The sequence below is a fragment of the Panthera leo genome, chromosome B3 (assembly GCF_018350215.1).
Source record: "Panthera leo isolate Ple1 chromosome B3, P.leo_Ple1_pat1.1, whole genome shotgun sequence".
Taxonomy (NCBI): Eukaryota; Metazoa; Chordata; class Mammalia; order Carnivora; family Felidae; genus Panthera; species Panthera leo.
The window spans coordinates 136,146,003-136,164,607 of record NC_056684.1 but is presented as its reverse complement, the minus strand read 5'-3'; the positions used below and the strand labels follow the sequence as shown (position 1 = coordinate 136,164,607).

The 18,605-nt window shown below is 55.3% G+C and overlaps 1 protein-coding gene across 6 annotated transcripts in view; it reads left to right on the top strand.

Annotated features, from left to right (window-relative positions):
- The window catches only part of ASB2 (ankyrin repeat and SOCS box containing 2), a 42,866-nt gene that overhangs the window by 10,747 nt on the left and 13,514 nt on the right, over positions 1-18,605 (top strand). For 3 of the 6 annotated variants that reach the window (XM_042944180.1, XM_042944181.1, XM_042944182.1), the window contains exons 2-6: positions 2,989-3,267; positions 9,939-10,028; positions 13,182-13,348; positions 14,149-14,304; positions 16,611-16,856. In XM_042944180.1, coding sequence (XP_042800114.1) covers positions 3,062-3,267; positions 9,939-10,028; positions 13,182-13,348; positions 14,149-14,304; positions 16,611-16,856 — 865 coding nt within the window. In that variant the 5' untranslated portion in view covers positions 2,989-3,061. The other 3 variants (XM_042944184.1, XM_042944183.1, XM_042944186.1) reach the window with 3 other exon arrangements.

Genomic DNA, 18,605 nt, shown 5'->3' with positions numbered 1-18,605 from the left:
TTTTTTTAAATTTTTTTAATGTTTATTTATTTTTGAGACAGAGAGAGACAGAGCATGAACGGGGGAGGGTCAGAGAGAAGGAGACACAGAATCCGAAACAGGCTCCAGGCTCTGAGCCGTCAGCACAGAGCCCGATGTGGGGCTCGAACTCATGAGCCGTGAGATCATGACCTGAGCCGAAGTCGGCCGCTCAACCGACTGAGCCATCCAGGCGCCCCTCCTGCTTTATTCTTTATTCTTCAGTTTTTCTCCTACGTGGTGGTTTCCAGTCACCTGTGGAGCTTTTCAATAGAGGTGTCATCCCTGGGCCACACTCCCAGAGATTCTGACTTCATTGGTCTGAGACAGGGGGTCCCAAGCACCATACTCTTTAAAACCTAGTTTGTATACTTTTTAATGATTTTACTTTTTTATTCTTTTTTAAAATTGTTATTATCCCTTTCCAATAGGCTCCATGCCCAACATGGGGCTTGAACTCACGACCCCGAGATCCAGAGTCGCGTGTTCTGGACCGACTAGAGCCAGCCAGGCACCCCTACTTTTTAAGTAGATGTGTTATTGCAGTATGATGTGCTCACAGAGGTGTGTAAATAAAGATCACGCTTGAACAGGTTCCTCGCAAAGAGAACCGACCAACCATGTTACCACTTAGCTCAAGAAATACCAGGGGTGCCTGGGTGGCTCAGTCGGTTGAGCGTCCGACTTTGGCTCAGGTCATGATCTCGCGGTCTGTGAGTTCGAGCCCCGCGTCGGGCTCTGTGCTGACAGCTCGGAGCCTGGAGCCTGCTTCAGATTCTGTGTCTCCCCTCTCTCTGCCCCTCCTCTGCTCATGCTCTGTCTCTGTCTCTCTTTCTGTCTCTCTGTCAAAAATAAATAAACTTTAAAATAAAATAAAAAAAAAAAAGAAATACGGTGTGGTTGGCTCCCCAGAAGTCTGGCCCATATGTCCTCCCAGCTAGTAACCACCAAAGGTCACCGTCGTGACTCCTGTCACCACAGTTTAGTCTTCCTGTGCTGGCACTTTGTATAAACGAGTCATGGATAGATGCTCTTTATGATCCGACTTCTCTTGCTCTCTATGCTTTGTAAGAATCGTCCCATTGTGTGGAGTGGTGGTTTGTCTATCTTGTTGGTGCATCACGCGAACACACCCCAACGCGGTCACCCATTCAACACTCAACCCATTCAAATGTTCAGAGACACTTAGGTAGTTTCCACTCAGTTTTCTTACGAATGGCACTGCTATGAATATTTTGGGGCTTGTTTTATGGTGAATACACGTACATGGTTCTTTTGACCCCAGAGCTGGGACTGGAATTTGGGGGTCACCGGATGCGTCTGCTCAGCTTTGGCAAATGCCATCAATTTTCCAAAGGGCTTTTTACCATCTGATACTCCTACCAACGGTGGTGGGTGATCCGGTCGCTTCACGTGCCCCGCCCCCACCCCCCACTCCCCACCCCCCACCCCCCGCTATTGCACATCTTTTCCATGCGGGCCATTCTGTTGGGTAGACAGTGGTGTTGTATTAGGATCTTAATCTGAACGGCCTCCCAAACACGTGGGAAGTCCGGCATCCTTACATCTGGTTCTCGGCCACTTGGATACCCTTGGGCATCGGTTAGCTGGAGCCCCAAGGATGCTGTGTCACGAAGCACCCCAACTCAGCACTTATTCTCATGCTGTGGGTCTGCGGGTCACTGCAGCTGGGCTGACGTGGGCTTCCGGTTGCAGTCTCGGCTGGGAGGGGCTCCCCTGTGCGGGTTGGGCTCAGGCTGCCCCAAGTAGGTCCACTCTGGGGCCCGGCTAACGGGCAGTGGCTCCGGGGCGACACAGACCCCACTGCACGTGCACATGTCAGTAGCCACTTTTTCAGGTTTACCAACGTTCATGGGCCAGAGGAAGTCACGGGGCCAAGCCCGATCTCAGCGGGGAAGGGAACAGGGATACCCTTGCCTCCGGGGAGCGGGGAGTGAATATTTGCTAAACACACCAAATTATAGCACTGGTATTTGGGGTAGTTTTCAAACGGCCTCATGGGTTCTAATGTTCCGCCAGGGCTGAGAACTACTGACCCACGGTCACACTGCCTGTTCGCCAGTCAAAACAGAAAGGAGGCTTCGTTGATTTGACTTTATTTCCGAAAATGAGTTGATTCAACCAAAGTCCACTTCTCCCCGAGGCAATTTCTTTCAAGAAGAGAGTCCTTGGAATTCACAGGGCAAATCGTTTTAATGATTGATTTTAACTAGGTCCTGCGGACCCAAGGGGCAAGCCCATGTCTGATTGATCTCTAACGTTCTCAGCCCCGGCCCAGCACAGAGACCAGGAGACATGCTGGAATGGGAGGTTGTTGGAAGGAAGGAACATAGACAGTGTTGTGTAATCTCGGTGACGGCAGGGATTTTTGTCCGTTGGCATCATTGTTATATCGCCAGCGCTTAGAGGCACACCTGACACGGAGTAGGTGCTCAATAAATACTCTGTCAGTTAGTGAAGCATGCATGCACGTGTAGACAAGCTGTCTGGGACGGAAAAATGAATGGTGGGCAAGCGGATGGTTGGTTGCATAGAGAGATGTAAGAGCGGGTGAATGGGAAGGTGGGTGGATACATGGACAGGTAGGTGGACAGATAGATCAGGGGATGGGTCACGATCTGTTGGACGGATGATTAGGCGTTTGGATGAATGGACAGATGTAGATGGGTAAATGAATAGGTGGGTGGACAGATGGCTGCACGGGAGAATGAATCAACGGGCAGATGGGCGAACGAGCGGATGGATGGCTAGACAGGTGGGTGTGTTGATGAGCAGACGAGTGGATGGAGAGATGGGGAGCTGAATGGATGTTTGAGTGGATCACGTGACAAAATGAATAGATAAACAATGATCGTGAGCTTGCCAGAGGAAAGCACAGCCTTCCCTGCTGGTCAACATAACTCTCTTGCCAAACTGTTAGTGACCAGGATGGTTTCGGTCTCGTCACAGGGCTTTCTGACTTACTGCTTTCTCCTCCCCTCGGAGTGCCTCTTCTGGAGGCCGGGGTGAGAGGCAGAAGAGAATGACCATGGAGATCAGCGCTCGAGGCGGACAGCGTACCATCGGGAATGAGGAATACAGCCTGTATAGCAGCCTGAGCGAGGACGAGCTGGTCCAGATGGCCATTGAGCAGAGCCTGGCTGACAAGACTCGGGGCCCAACCACGGCTGAGGCCACTGTGTCCACACGAGCCAACCGCCAACCTGCCCATTTCTACCCATGGACCAGGTGAGCGAGGAGAAGCCAACTAGGATACCCGTGAGGTGCAGATCCCAGACGCTGCTAACCCAAGACCAAAGCCTCGGTCTGTAGGGTACCTTTTTACAGCTTAAAGACTCGTTATCGAAACTTACCGAGGTTTGACAGGCCAGGCACTCTAGTAGGCGCTATACTCGTTTCGCCTCATTTAACCCTCTTAAAGACCTTCCAGGAGGCTCTCTGCTATATTCCCGTTTTATAAACGAGGACACGGAAGCTCAGGGCTGGTAACTAGTCCCAGGTTGCACAGCTAGTAGATGGTGTTGCGGAGACTGGAACGATCCGGTTCCAAAGATCATGGCTCGGCTTTGTACCACTGGCTTTATATGTGAATGCGGTGGGGTTGATGTTCTGAGTCCTGAGCAGAGCTCCCCACCTTACCGATGCAGTCTTCCTGGGAAAACACGTCTGAGAAGCGAGGGACATTTGCCCAGCAAAGTCACCCATTCCTCCTTGGCTCTGGCTCCCCTGTCTCAGCAGGACCTCAATGGCAGGACCTCCTGGGGCGGCACCGTAGAAATATGATGGGAGCCACCCCAAAGTTCCACACAGGCAATTCTGAATCTCCTAACAGCCACACTACAAACAGGAAGACAAAGAGGTGAAATCAATTTAGGTGGAAAATATTATCATTGCCACGTATCCTCAATAGGAAAATTACGAAGGAGACTTTTACGTTCTCTTGGTCCTACCAAGTCTTTGGAATCCAGTGTGCACTTTGCCCTCACAGACCATCTCAGTTCAGGCTAGCCGCATCGCCACGGCTCACCAGCCACATGTGGGCAGCACAGATCTAGAGGGCACCTTCTTTGCAGGAGGTGGGAACCAGAGAGGTAATCAAGCATTGGATCTTAAGATGCTTTTAGGAGGGAAAGCTATGTTTAAAAATGCTCTGTTCCTCACTGAATCTAGGTCAAGTCCGTATTTGGGGGGGTGGTGGTGGGTGGAATGGTTATGTTCTGTGGCCTCAGGACATGGGCCTCGAATCTCATTGTCTCCAGGGGCGCCTGGCTGGCTCCGTCAGTGGAGTGAGCAGCTCTCAGGGTCGTGAGTTCGAGCCCCTGGTTGGGCATGGAGCCTACTTAAAAAAAAAAAAATCTCATTGTCTCCAGCAGCCAGCTGACTTTCTGTGTGGCCTTGGGCAAGTCCCGTAAGCTCTCTTAGCAACAGGGGACAGACCGTCTCTAATATCCAGTCTCAGGTGACAGGGTTAAAGGTGGGTGGTGGTACATCCCAGCCCCGTCCTGATGATAGCCACCAGGCGTTCCCCAAAGTGACTTTGGCCCTTGCTGAAGCTGGACTTCCTCTGCCAGGCAGATTGGGCAAAGACTCGGGCTGCCCTACACCGAGGAACCCCTTCTAAGGGGGAAGATGGGCAGCCTCCTTGGGCGGCGGGAAGGAGTAGGAGGCACCAGGTTACTGGGCTGCACCTTGAGGGTGTCCCATTCTGGAACCCAGCCTTAGAAACAGAAGTGACTTCATGGCCGGTGCTCTGGGAGGCCCTGGTTCCTGTTCCGGCTGGTTCATCCTAAGTCAGACCACAAGTTCCTCTTTCTCAAGAGGAGATCAGATAGAGAGAACATCCCCTGGGGTATCTGCAGCCTTCTCCCCAGTGTGGGGGGGGCCCACCCCCTGGCCTCCTGGGGACACTTACAAACATTAGAACGGAGTGGGCTCGTGGGGTCCGGACCCTCACCTCCTCTTTCCTCTGGTGGGCAAGGAAGGACAGACCCACCATGGGACACAAACCCTTATCCAGCCTCCTGAGACAAAAGCTCTCACAGAGGAAGGGAAATGACTTACCCAGGGTCGCACAGCCATCACCTAAGTTCCAGGCACAAGTAATACATGGGAGGGGATTCACCCTGCACCTTCTCACTCCTGATGGGAGCTGAAATCTCCCAGATTCAGCTCTGCCCTTTCATCTCTGGAAGACGGGCAGGCTTGGGTCCTGCTGGGGAAGCCCATGCCTCCCCCACCCCCCGCCCCGCCCCAGATGCACACTGAGTGCTTTCCATGCGCCCAGCACACAGCCTTTCAGCTAATCCTTCCAAAAGCCGCGCAAGGTGGACATTTCTGGGCTCGATGTTATAAACGTGCGCACAGCAGGACCAGGAACAGAACCGACGTCTGTCCCGCTCTGCCTCTCGGACGCTTAACCAGCTCTGCCCATCCTGCAAAGGCCTCTTTTCGTGCCCCTCCTTCCTCCGCTTTGAAGTGGGGTTTGGGTCTCATTACAGCCACCTCCTACCCACAGAGTTTCAGGGTCCCCAATGGCAAGAGACACACTGGTTTGTGCCCACATTCCCAGACATGGCATTTCAAGAAGCACAGGACCCAGTAGAATCCTTTTATCCCCAAATAGCAGACTCGCCATCCAAAGCCCAGAGCAGGTGTCGGGACAGGACATCATACATGTCCCGGGGCTCCACATGGCTGGCTCCTTCTCAATGGAAGGTCACCTCCTCAGCAAATCCTGCCTGATCACCCTTCCAGGTCAAACAGGTCTCCCCCTTACTCGCTCCCTTGGCTGTTTCCTTCATCGCCCCGACTATGACTTACAGTTTCTATGTACTTGTTTCAGCCACGAGGGCAGGGGCCTCACTCATCTTCCTTCCTGCAAAACCTCTTGTCTAGCACACAGCTCTTGACCCATAGCAGCCACCAAATGGCTGTGAGCGACTATTGGGTGAATAAAGGAATGTATAGAAAGGTAGCAGAGTAGAGTGGAAAGAGAAGTGGGTTTGGAGGTTCAAATCCTTCTTCTGTTACATACTGGCTGTGTGACCTTAGACAAGTTACTTAACCTTTCTGAGTCCCAACAATCCTATCCTTAAAATGGTAATAACAAAAACTTGCCTAGACCACATGCAGTGTTCTTATGAAAAGCAAATAAAATGGCACCTTCTTCACATCTCCCGGCTTGAGTTGATCTTCCCCCACCTCCTCTCTGAGCACCCAGAGCGCCCACGTCATGACCGCCTCTGTTTCATGGACAAGCTTTTGCGTCACTATAGGAAGGCATTATCTGGCCTCCTGAGAGTGTCCCCAACTATACTATACAACCTCTTTGGGGACAGGGAGCAGATATTGCCTACTTTGGTATCCTCAATGCCCGGCAAAGGGCCTAGATTGTTGTAGGTGCCCAAGAAATGTTTTGAGGCAAATAACTGCATTTCAAAACCAATAAAATGCTCTATAAATATAATTTATTGTTTTCACCTTGTGATCAAAATGGCGACTGTGGACGCAAAGGTCAACTGAGACGTCAGGGTCCTAGAAATGAAAGCCAGATCCACATCCCAGAGAAAAGATAACGTCCCCTTCTAAAGCCATTTTTTTCCAGTTTGCTTCTCTCCCACCACAATGTAAGGGATGAAGTCAGAAACATGCATAGGGATCATCTGCTGAACTTTGGCCCCCTGAGGGCTCCCTGAAAGGCAGACCCAACTTCCCATCCCATGGAGAAGTAGGGTTCATGCAGCCATGAACCAGAGAGCCCAAGGTTACGATGATGGACCAGCCCACAGTGGGCCCAGGAATCTGGGTCTTCCCAGTCTTTAAACTTCTGTGCGTTTTTAAGGTTACATTTCTAAGACGACAACGGAGGAAAGCATAAAGTAGAACTTTGTTTGGGTTGATGTGTGCACAGCTGCAGAGAATTCAAATCAAACCACCCACACCGACCGTGCTCTTAGGAGGTGCCAGGTGCCTTCCTGGCACCTGGATGTGAATCAGGCCTCGTCCCTCTCCTCCCCAAGTTTGCAGTCTAACAAGGGTCCCAGATGTACACAATGGCCCAGCAGGAAGGGCGCAGCAAAGAGGCTTGCCTCAGTTTCAGAAGGACACAGAGAGGGTCGATTCCCTTAGCCAAGCAGGTGAGTTTTGCAGGATGAATAGGAGTTCGTGAAGTAGGCTGGAGGAAGCAAACCTCTTTGAACCTCTGGTTTGAGCCACCGGTGTTCAGCCGGGTCCAGCCGAATTTAATGGCCTCCCTGGGGTTGTCAGCTCTCGGAGAAGTTGGGGAGCCTTGTCATTGCAGCCCAGGTCCCCACTCTCCCTGAGCCTGACCCGTGTCTGGAGTAGGGGCCAGGACGTTTGGTGACAGTGCTGTACTCCTGACCCCCCGAGCTGCCGCCTACGTGAAGGACGGGGGCCCTACCTGGGCCTCTTCCAGGGCATGACCTGTGCCCACATCCTGCCAGGTTTCTCTTACCTCTGATGACTAACCCCGGTGGTTTTCTCTGCTGGGAATTCCCCCCCTGCCTCGGGGCTGAGGGGAAGTGGGGCCCGCAGCCTTGACCGGACCGGCTCCCCATGTAGCGTGAGGCTCAGCTCAGCACTCGGTTGCTCTGAGAGCTTGCCCTGCCCATCCCCCTAAAGCCGAGTTCACGACTGATCACAGGGTTCCAGGAGGAGTCCCTGCTCTCTTTCCCCCCTCCCCGGAGACTCTATGGTCTGCATCCCGGGCCCTGGCACAAGGCTTGGGACGGAGCAGGGAGTGGGAAACTCTTGTTGCGCGGGACTCGGCCTGCCTGCTTCCTCCTCTGCGAAGCGGGATCAACATCCAGCCGGTGGGGAGGACAGAAGTGAGGCGAGGCCCTGCACGGTCGTGAGGGACATCCCCGTCACCACAGCTGTCACCCCCAGCCGCCTCGCCGTCCCTGTCTTGCTGTCGTTATTTTGCCATCAGAGATAGTCCTGGTCTTAGGGTGGTGTGATGGGTTTTTATTGGCGCTTGTCGTCTTGCTAAAAACATCCTGGCAGCAGTAACACACGGGCCAGTGATGAAGGTGGCTGGGACTCCAGGATCCTGTGCAGACAGAGACCCAGAGCTTTGTCAGGACCACACAGTGGGGGGGGGGGGGGGGGGGGTGCTGCGAGCTGGGCCCCAGGCTGCCTTCCACCCTGCCCAGCATGCTCCGCTTTCCGGGGGGTGGAGAGGGGTCTCGGCAGGGCCAGGCTTTGCACAACCGCCCCTTCCCAGGATGTGGTCTCTTAGATCTGTTTGACACGCAAAGTTTCCACGTGAGTTCATTTCAGCAAAGGCTCCGCAGCTACAGAAGCAGTGGGGAAACCCCCCCCCGTCCGGTCGCGCCTCCACATCTTACAAATGAGGAAACTGAGGCACAAAGGGGGGCGGGGGCTTGCTCAAAGTCGCAGGGCCGGTCAGAGTAGAGGCCTTAGAGCCAGAGACAGGATGAAGAGGCAAGAGGCAGGGGCATCAGGACCTCTGCAGACAGACCTGAGTCGGCCTCTGCTCTGCTCAGCTGCGTGCGAGCCCGGGGCAGTGACCCACCTCCCGGAGCCTCAGTTTACCCGTCTGTCAAGGGTGAGGACGTTGGTACCCGCTCTAGAGGACTGATGGATGGGCGCACACAGGTGGTGGTCAGGAAAGGTGAGTAGTAACACTCAGAAGAGCACGGAGGAAGGCAGTGACAGTGAGGAGAATGAAGGTGGCCGGCCTGGCGGTCCCCCCGCGCAGAGATGGCCAAAGCAAAGCGGGCCGGCTTCCTTGCCTTGCCTCCGCCCCCCTCCACCATGACCTGGCCTTGCTGAGGGCACCCACGAAATCTGCAGGGTCTGGCCTATCTTGGAGGAGCGTGGGCCTCCTCAGGGTCACAGTTCCAGCACCTGCAAACACCACAGGGTGCTGGTCACACGTAGCAATGTCCTCAGTCCCACGGGGCACCCCCGAGGGGTGCGGGGGAACCAGGCCAGGCCTCCTGGAGTGTCCATGGCACCTGGCACCCCAATCAATTGGATCTGTGGCGTGGCCACCACACCCCCTTTCACCCCTCCCATCCTCACCAAAGCCCAAGGGGGTGGGGAAACTGAGGCTCGGAGAAGTGAAATCATGATCAAGCTAGCGGCGGACGCGTGCCGAGCACCCCTGTGCCTGGACCCCAGCTGAGCTCACTCGCTGCAGCCTCACGGCTTCTGACACTGGGTTACGCAGAAAACTAAAACCCAGAAAAGCTCAACCTGTCTGAGGTCACAGGGCCAGAGAGTGCCAGAGCCTAGATTCGAACCTGTGTCTGTCTGACTCCAAGCCCTGGCCCCCCCGATGGCCTTTTGCTGTAACTTCTGTCCTGCGTGTTCCTGGGACAGCAGGACCCTCTAACGAGGACCCGGCGAGGCGGATGCGGGAGTCCAGACCTGGTTTGGCTTCCCAGCCACGCTCCCTTGTCCCCCCGACAACCTCCAAGAACCTCTTGCCCATCCCTGTTGGGACCCAGCCTGGCCAGCCCGAGACTGAGCCCCTTCCATCCAGGGACCTGCCGCTGACTCTTCTCACATCCTCTCTGGTGAAGAATGTCACCTTGTTTCGTATCTGCCTCCTGCGGGGTTGGCTGGGGAGGGGGCCGTGGGGGCGGGGATGAGGTTAACCTCATTGTTGTCTTATATGGTCATTTAAATCTCCCAGGGCTTCCTCCAAGGGCCAAAAATAATCCGGAGACACAGCAGCTGTGTCCAGCACACAGAGAGGACCCGGCCATCTGCTTTGGTTCAGAGCCCTGTGTCTGTCTGTCAGTCTTTCCCCTTGCGATCCCTCCATCCTGGATCCTGCCTCCGGCCATGACCCGCTTCTCTTATGCAGAGTATTTTTCCCTCTTTCACTCCTGCCCTGCACCCTCCAGGTCGACTGTGCCTCCTGAGAACCCGCCTGCCTCGGGCCCCATGGGCCTGTTCCAAGGGGTCATGCAGAAATACAGGAACTCCCAGCTGGCGTAAGTGACCCCCAGCCCCCGAGACTGTGCAAGTTCACTCTTCCACCTAGGGTTAGTGGGGGGTGGGGAGTGGGAAGCAGACCCCAGGAAGGGGGGCATCCTGGAGGGACCTCCCGGGCACACCACTCCCACGTGTGTCCCCCCTGAGACCCAGCTGAGCTGAGCTTAGCAGTCACAGACTCAGTTCAAGACTGTCAGCGGGGCTGTGCCCGTGACTGAGCCCGCAATGCCCCCCACGTAGGCCCCGGGGGCCGGAGCAGCCCCGTGGGAGACGGCCCTAGGACCCCCCCCCCCCCAAAAGCCCAGAGGAACTCCGAGCCGAAGCTGATGAGTCAGCCGCACCTTCTGTTTATCTCAGTTTCCCCCCCTGCGTCACCGTGGGTGTATCTGAGCATATCTACAACGCTCACGCCCATGGTCTTTGTTTTGCCTCGTTGCCTGTATTTGTTCAGTGCCAGGCGGTAAAATCCAGAAATAATCTGGGCTGCAGGAGGGGTTCTGTGTGCCTGGCACCAGGGTGCTGGGCTAGGTGCATCCTTGGAAAACAGATCCGTGCTGCCCCTTCTCCGCCCCCCTGTATCGACCCCAGAAGCAGCTAAAAGCAAAAGAGGGGCCCCCCGTCGCGGGAACCCCTATCTCCTTGCTCCAGTTATGTTGCAGAGAGGGGAGGAGGCAATGGGCCAGTGTTTTGAGTCTCTTCCCAGCTCTTTTCAAACCCTGCCGCCCCGACTTCCTTGGTGCTGTGGGTGGAATTCTGACTGTCTGGAAAAGGGGGCCCCGGACTCTGGTCTCGGCACTGCTGCCCCTTCCTGTGTGGCTGCCTGTGAGTCGCTTTCCCTCTCTGAATCTCCCTTCTCTGTGAGAGAAGGTTGGAGAGGACAGAGCGGCCTCTGGGGTCGTGTCTAGCTCCTCGGTCTCTGATGGTCTGACACCCCCCAGCAGCCTCCCCCTACCTCAGGGCGGGGCTTTGGCTGAGCTCCTAGAGCAGCAGTCAGCATGTGCGCCCGAGAGCTTCAGGGTCCTTGCACCACAGCTGGACGAGAGCCAGGCTGGGCGGCAGGTCCTGGGAGTGTTCTCATGAGACTGCGCATCCCCCACCCCACCCCCCGCCCCGTCCACGAGAACAGCCAGCCCTCCTCTCTTCCACTTCAGCTGGGGTCCCACGGGAGACCTGCCAGGGGAGCCGGGATACATACCCAGCCGGGCTCTTCCTGACGCCAGCAGGGGCTGCTCTGGCCGCTCGTAAGAAGAGCTCACCGAGGTGGTAGTGATGGCGTTGATGGGGACGTCGGGGCTTATCTGGTCAGTTACCCAGTTTGCTCGTGGGTCTGTAACTTAACCGGCATCTGCGCTCTGAAGCTATTAATAACCGGAGGGGCTGAAAGTCAGGAGGAAGTGCCGCTCACGACGGAGGAAGCAGCTGGGAGGGTCAAGGGGCCGGCCCCGTGGACCCTCGGGGCCCATCCTGCCCCCTGACATGGGTGAGCGCCCTGGGAACAAGGCCTGCCTCCGGTCTCACCTTCTCCATCTAGGAAATGGGAGCACTTATGCAGAACATTCCCCAGGAGTGGATCTGGGACTCACAGCTGTCCTGGTCCTCACTGACGCAAGGATGGAGGGAAGGGAGCTCAGTGAATGAATGAATGAATGAATGAATGAATGCATGAGTGAAGTAGCAAAGAAGTTGTCATTCATAGTAGCCCTGAAATCTCTCAGACATTCAGAAGTTTAAGACTGTGCAGGCTTCATACGTATTAGTCCTTCAAGGATGGAAGTCTTTCAGCAGCTAAAGCTTCTAGGGGTGAGGGTAAAGGGTGAGGAACAAGGAAGGGAAGACCCCAGAGACATGCTCACTGGAAAGAGCCCCCCTCTGAGGGACTCTGGTCTCAGAGCTGCTTGATGTGCAAACTGGCCCCAAAGGTTCCCGGTAAATGCTAGCACACTGCACTGAAGCAGCTCCCACGGGGTCAGTTATCCATCCGTCTGGGGGCCGGCACTGTCTGCCCGAATCCTCTTGGTAGACGTGGTCTCGGTGTAACATTAAATGCAGCCCTGCAAGGCTCAGGGACAGAGGGCTTCCTTCCCTCATTTTCTTTTGGCCACCAAGGAGCCCCGTCTAAAAGATACCCTCGGTTTCCATCTGTGGAAGTGAACGAGCCTGCCATGTGTCATAGACTTTCCCTACATGGCGCCCACTTGGAGATAAAGGCGTGGAAGGACCCCGGGTCCTGGGCTGCTCGCAGGGGGACCAAACACTGGCAAGGCTCGACCGGAGCCCCCACATTGACTTGTATAGGCCAGTTTGTCCTCCAAATGCACAAAGGAGGCCGTTGCAAAGAATGTTTTGAACAAGATACAAATAAAATTCCCAAAGAAGCAAGCAAAATGCTAGTAGGGGAGAGGTCATCTTTTTGGAAATGGAAGGAAATAGAAGAGATGAAGGAGTGAAATAATCGTTAGGTTCTGGAAGTTTCCTTCCTTCCTTCCTTCCTTTCTTCCTTCCCTCCTTCCGTCCTTCCTTCCTCTTCCTTCTTCCTTTCTCTCCTTCCTTTCCTCTCTGCCTCTTTCTTTCTTTCTTTCTTTCTTTCCTTTCTTTGAATATTTATTGAGTACCTATTATGGACCAGACACTGAACTAGGCCCTGAGAATGAAATAATGAGAGATGGAAGAAATAAAGGCGCTGATCCTGTCTTCCTGGGACTCATAGTCCAGCGGGGGACACAGATAGCATCAAATAACTGTTCAGAGACACGCAAAGGCCAATGGTTACATGAGGGCTTATGACCGGAGGCAGGGAGAGGCTGACCTGGGCCTGTGGGCCGCGCTTGACAGGCCTGAGGAAGCTGTGATGGATAGCTGGTGGATGGATAAGCCAGAGGAGCCAAGGTCAGGGCCAAGGTCGGGGCCGAGTTCCAGGGCACGCCCATGTGGTTTAGGAAGGATTATTCTCCTTATTGAGGAGGACACTGCCGGCAGGGGGCTGAGCACCTGTTCCAGACCAGCAGGGGCCAAGCAGGACCGAGTGGTCCCACAGCCAGCACTGCCCCCGGCCACCAGCAGCCCCGCGTTCCCTCTCCCTGTGGGGAGAAAAGCGGCCCGCCCCTCCTCTGCCCCCTGGGTCCTGAGGAGTGCCCCGCCCCTTGCTGTCACAGGCCTGTGGACCCGGTGCTGAAGGCCATCAAGGAAGGTGATGAAGAGGCCTTGAAGGCTATGATCAAGGCGGGCAAGAACCTCGCAGAGCCCAACAAGGAGGGTTGGCTGCCGCTGCATGAGGCGGCCTACTACGGCCAGCTGAGCTGCCTCAAGGCCCTGCAGCAAGGTGAGGCCACAGCTCCGGGTGCAGCCAGGGCTGGGAACAGGACTGGGGGTGAGGCTCCTTCTTTTCCAGAGCATCTTGGGCAGGGGGAGGGTGAGAGGCAAGATTCTTACCCCCGTGGCAGAGTTAAAGTCACCACGCTGGGAGAGAAAAGTGGCTTGTCCCCACCCGCCCTGCTGCCACCGCTCTGGGCCTTTCAGGACAGCAGAGCCTAATTCCTAGAAAAGGAGTGGGGGAGGGCTGACTTTTGGGAGAGCCACTGCCAGCTTGTTCCAGAATGTTCCAGGGGCTGATGTGGTGTGGAAAATACTGCAGCTGTGCCTATGCCCCGCCAAGGCTGTCCCCCACAGCTGTGGGAACCTGGGCAAATCATGCCTCCTCTCGGAGCCTCGCCTTGCCCCCAAGCCAGATGTGGATAAGGTAACACTTGCAGACAGGACTTACCTCTGCCCTGAAGGAGCATGAGCCCCAGACAGCCCGCCATACTCTAGGGCAGAACCAGTTGTAGGAGACGGAGCTTCTGGCCGTGGCTGGTGGGAAAGGACAGGGTCATTCAGAGAGGGAGAGGGGTTCAACCAGGGAAAGCTTCCCAGAGGAGGTGGCATCTAAGCTGAGATAATGCAAGTGGGAAGCTGAAACAGCCCCGTGAGAGCAACGGAGTCCAGGGCCAAAGGATGGATGGTATATTTAGGTGGATGCCACACATGTCTGTCGTTGGAATTGGGCAGAAATTGGGGCCACCTTTGTGTTGGGAAGGTGGGAGCATCTTCCCCCTTCACGAACTCCCTGTCTGTTCTCCCCAGCATACCCTGCAGTCATCGACCAGCGCACCCTGCAGGAGGAAACAGCCCTTTACCTGGCGACGTGCAGGGGACACCTGGACTGCCTCCAATCCCTCCTCCAGGCTGGCGCCGAGCCTGACATCTCCAACAAGTCCCGAGAGACCCCGCTCTACAAAGGTGAGCCCCCCCACAGTGGGCTTCCCTGGGGAAGGGTCCAGAGGGTAGGTGGGCAATTGGGAACATTGCTCCCAAAGTGCATAACTCCCTCCCTAGCCCCCCTTCTTCCCAGCCAGGGGTCTCCTGTGAAGGGCGGATGTCTACGGGCCACACTACCCAAGTCCTCCTGTGGGCCCGGCACGCCAAGGAGCGCTGAGGGCCCAGAAACAAAAAGCTATGATCGGTGCCCCAGCACTCTCCCAGTCCAGTGGGCAGCGACACACAGACAACATAACAGCCAGGCAACAAAGAGCTTGGCATGATGCACCCGGGAGCATCGGGGAGGGCTCTAGCGTTGGGGGTGAGCACCCACAAAAGGGGGCGTCGGAGCTGAGCTGGAACAGGAGGCTGTTTCCAGCTGGACAAGCAGAGGGAACAGCATAGACAGAGGCAAAGAGGTATGAAAGAAAATCTGTACCTCCGGGACATTTAAAACAAACCAGAAACTTAGCCTAGCTCATTCAACACATCACCCGAAGACACTGGCATCTCTAGCAAAATCTGAATCATCGTAATAGCTGGTATTTACTGAGTGTTTACTCTGTGCCACGCACTGTTCTTCAATTTAACCCTAATATCCATCTACATAGGAGACGGGCATTACATGGGAGGTATCTCCATGTTATAGATGAGGACTTAAGGCACAGAGACATGAAATGAGGCACCCAGGATTTCACACATGCTAGCAAGGGGCAGACCTGGGATTTAAACTCAGCAAGCTAGCTGCCTCACAGTTCATATGCTGAACTATGACATTATAAAGCGTCCAGTTCATGCCCACGGGCTTAAGCAATCAGGCTTGGGTCTTGCGCATACAAATATGAGAGGGCCTTTACGCTTTGAAAAACTGCTTTCTCGTGTGACTGGTATCCAGTACCTGGAATATTCCACGGGAAGCAGGTGCCTGGCAGCTGGTAACTGGGTCCACTGTAGACCCGAGATAGAAGTGTTTCTCAGAAGTCGTGTCTGTCCGGGCAGCAGAGCCATCACCTAGAGGCCGAGCTGCCCAAAGGGAGCTTCCCGAGCACTGGGCAATTCTCAGCCGAGGCTTGGGCCCTGGTGCTGAGTGCACTTCTCCCACGTGCCAAGTACTGTGCCAGAGTGTTCCATGCACTCCCTCACCCAGTACTCTCACGAGGTCCTCTCAGGAAGGTTTTATTATCTCTGGTTGACAGGCGAGAAAACCAAGGCTTCGAGAGGTGGGGAGCTTTGCCTGGGGTGCTGTTTGAAACACTACCCAGGAAGCCCCCTTTCTCTTCTTGCCCTCACCCCTGCCTGACTCGAAGAAGTGGTAAATTTAGACAAGAGCCCAGCAGCCTCCCTGGTGATAACCCTGGACCAGAGCCAACAGTGCATTTAGGTTCTAGAAAGCAATGAGGCTTGGGGCGCCAGGGTGGCTCAGTCCGTTAAACATCCCACTTGGGCTCAGGTCATGATCTCACGGTCTATGAGTCTGAGCCCCGTGTCAGGCTCTGTGCTGACAGCTGGGAGCCTGGAGCCTGCTTCGGATTCTGCGTCTCCTTCTCTCTCTACCCCTCCCCCACTTGTGCTCTGTCTCTGTCTATCAAAAATAAATAAACATTAAAAAAAATAAAAATAGAAAGCAATGAGGCTTAAGAGGGAGGTGTGAGCAGATCGAGAAGACTCGACAAGACTTTGTCTTGTACGCAGAAGACAGATTTTACCTCAGTTTAAGTGTGTAGCCTGAGGAAGGGCTTTGAGCAGGGCTTCTGGGACCCTCCACTTCTCCTGGCTCTGGTGATGTAGAGGACTGCAGCCTGTAGCGCTGGAGAGGGAGAGGAGTCAGGGACACCCTGGAACATTCCAAGGGACAGACTCTGGGCCTGATTGCCTGAGTTTGAATCCCTGTTCTGCCACTATCTGTGTGACCTTGGGCAAGTCGCTTAACGTCTCTGTGCCTCATTTTCCTCCTCTGTCGGAAGGGGGATGATGGCACTACATCCTTTATAGGTGACTGGGAGGATTATATTGGAGGGGCCCAGAAAGTGCTTTGAACAGAGTGCCTGCCACCTAATCTGTGCTACGTACACCAGCAAATATTACTGCTATGAGTAGGACTGTTATTTTAGGTGTGCGTCCTGGGTAAAGTGCAGGGACTGGAACTCGGGACAGACCCAGTGGATGTCTGTGGACGGAACGTCCGGCGGACGAACGGGTGAATGGACAAATAAATGAATGAAGTCTCGGCCGGCCGGGTCCGGCCAGGGCCCTGCTGACCACCCCGCTTCTTTGTGCCTGGGCTGCAGCCTGTGAGCGCAAGAACGCGGAGGCGGTGAGGATGTTGGTACAGTACAACGCGGACACCAATCATCGCTGCAACCGAGGCTGGACCGCTTTGCACGAGTCTGTTTCTCGCAACGACCTGGAGGTCATGGAGATCCTGGTGAGCAGAGGCGCCAAGGTGGAATCCAAGAACGCCTATGGCATCACCCCCTTGTTCGTGGCCGCCCAGAGCGGGCAGCTGGAGGCCCTGAGGTTCCTGGCCAAGTACGGTGAGTGCTAAGGGTCCCCGGGTCACGTAGCCCCCAAGGGGCAGCGCTGGGGAGGACCGCCCCCAAGGGGCAGCGCCGGGGAGGACCTCAGACGTCTGAGGGGAGGCAAGCTTAGGTCATACTCTGACCTGGGAATAGCATCCTCTTGGAGGCCTGTGTTGAGAAGGGATCTGAGGCTGCGTGGAAGCTCGGTGGGAAGCGTGTTGAGACCCACCAGCGACGCCTGCAACGAGGCACAGGCCGGGGCGGGAGGAATGGCGTGAAACACGTGCCGTCGCTAATCTAGCCCAACATCCTCATTTTACGAATGCGGAATCGGAGGCCCAGGAAGGGGAAGTGACTTATTTGCAGTCCCGTAGCAAACTGGTGGTGGAACAAGCCAGACCCCGGGTCTCCTGACACGTCAGCTATTTCTCTTTCCACCCACATCACACCTCAAGGCCAGGAGGAACCTCAGACAGCATTTAGGTCACCTCCTCAGTGTACACGTGATGAAACCAAGGACCAGGATGGGAAAGTGATTTGTCCAAGGTCTCGCCGCGAAGTAGTGGAGGAGTTGGGATTTGAACCCGGGTCTTGGCACTCTCTGCCTGTGGAAAATCTTAGTCACGTTATCGGGAGAAAAGACACCAATATTGCCTGCATCGTGAACAGAAGACCCCGGGACAATGGGAGGCATTGTTCCGGCTAAAGGGTGTTGTCATTCCGTTCTTCCCCGAGAGAACCCCCTTCGATTTCTTTTCTCTCTCTGTGGGAGGTGAACCTCCCTCCCTCCCAACAGAGAGGCCAGGAGCAAGCCAGACCCTCGGGCTGAGCTGAAGTAATTGGTTGAGGACCTTCCGTGTTAAGCGCGAGCACAGGATAGGCTAATGGGGTTTTCTCCATAGCCGTACGAGGTAGAGAGTGTCTTCATCCCATTCAGTAGATAAGGCGACTGAGGCCCAGAGAGGTGAAATGGTTGGTCACATCAGAGCCTGGGTTCCAACCGCACGCATTTGACTCCAAACTGCACGCTTCTTGCACTTGGCCATGCTACCCCAGGCCTCGAGAATTACCATCGTGGGACTTTGCTTGGCTAAACATCCACTTACTCAGCACGCGCCTGAGCAGTTGAGAAAACAAACCCAGGGCCCTTCCTTGCAGCCAGGGACAAATCTGGACCGACCCGCATGAGAACAAAGGAGCACGGGCAGGGTCCTGGGAGCCCAGGCAAGGAGGCTGGGCAAAGGGCAGGGTGCTCAGCCGGCAAGGGGAACCGGCCGACTCTGAACATCTGTCCAGCTCTCCTGCCGACAGTCTGAGTCAGGGTCTCGCTCCCTTTGTGGGCTGAGTCCATTTTTAAGGCCAAATATTTTTCTTGTGAGAGCGGGCGGCTTTGCTGGCGGGGTCCAGGCTTCCAGGGAGCCTGACTTCAAGAGCTTGGACCCGTTCACTGGCTTTCCCTCAGGGTAGGGGGGGCAGAACCAGCCTCTGTGCCCCAGCCCTTCCGTGCTGGAGAACCGGCCTTTGCTGAGTACCTTCTCGGTGCCCAGCACTGTGCCGGGAGATTGTCTTCGTTTGTTTGGGCCACTGTAACAGAAAACCATACGCCGAGGGGCCTACAGCCTCAGGTGCTCATTTCTCACGGTCCCAGAGGCTGGGAAGTCCAAGATCAAGGTGCCGGCAGATTCGGTGTCTGGTGAGAGCCTGTTCCTAGTTTACAGACGGCCACCTTCTCCCTAGGTCTTCACGTGGTGAAAGGCACAAGGC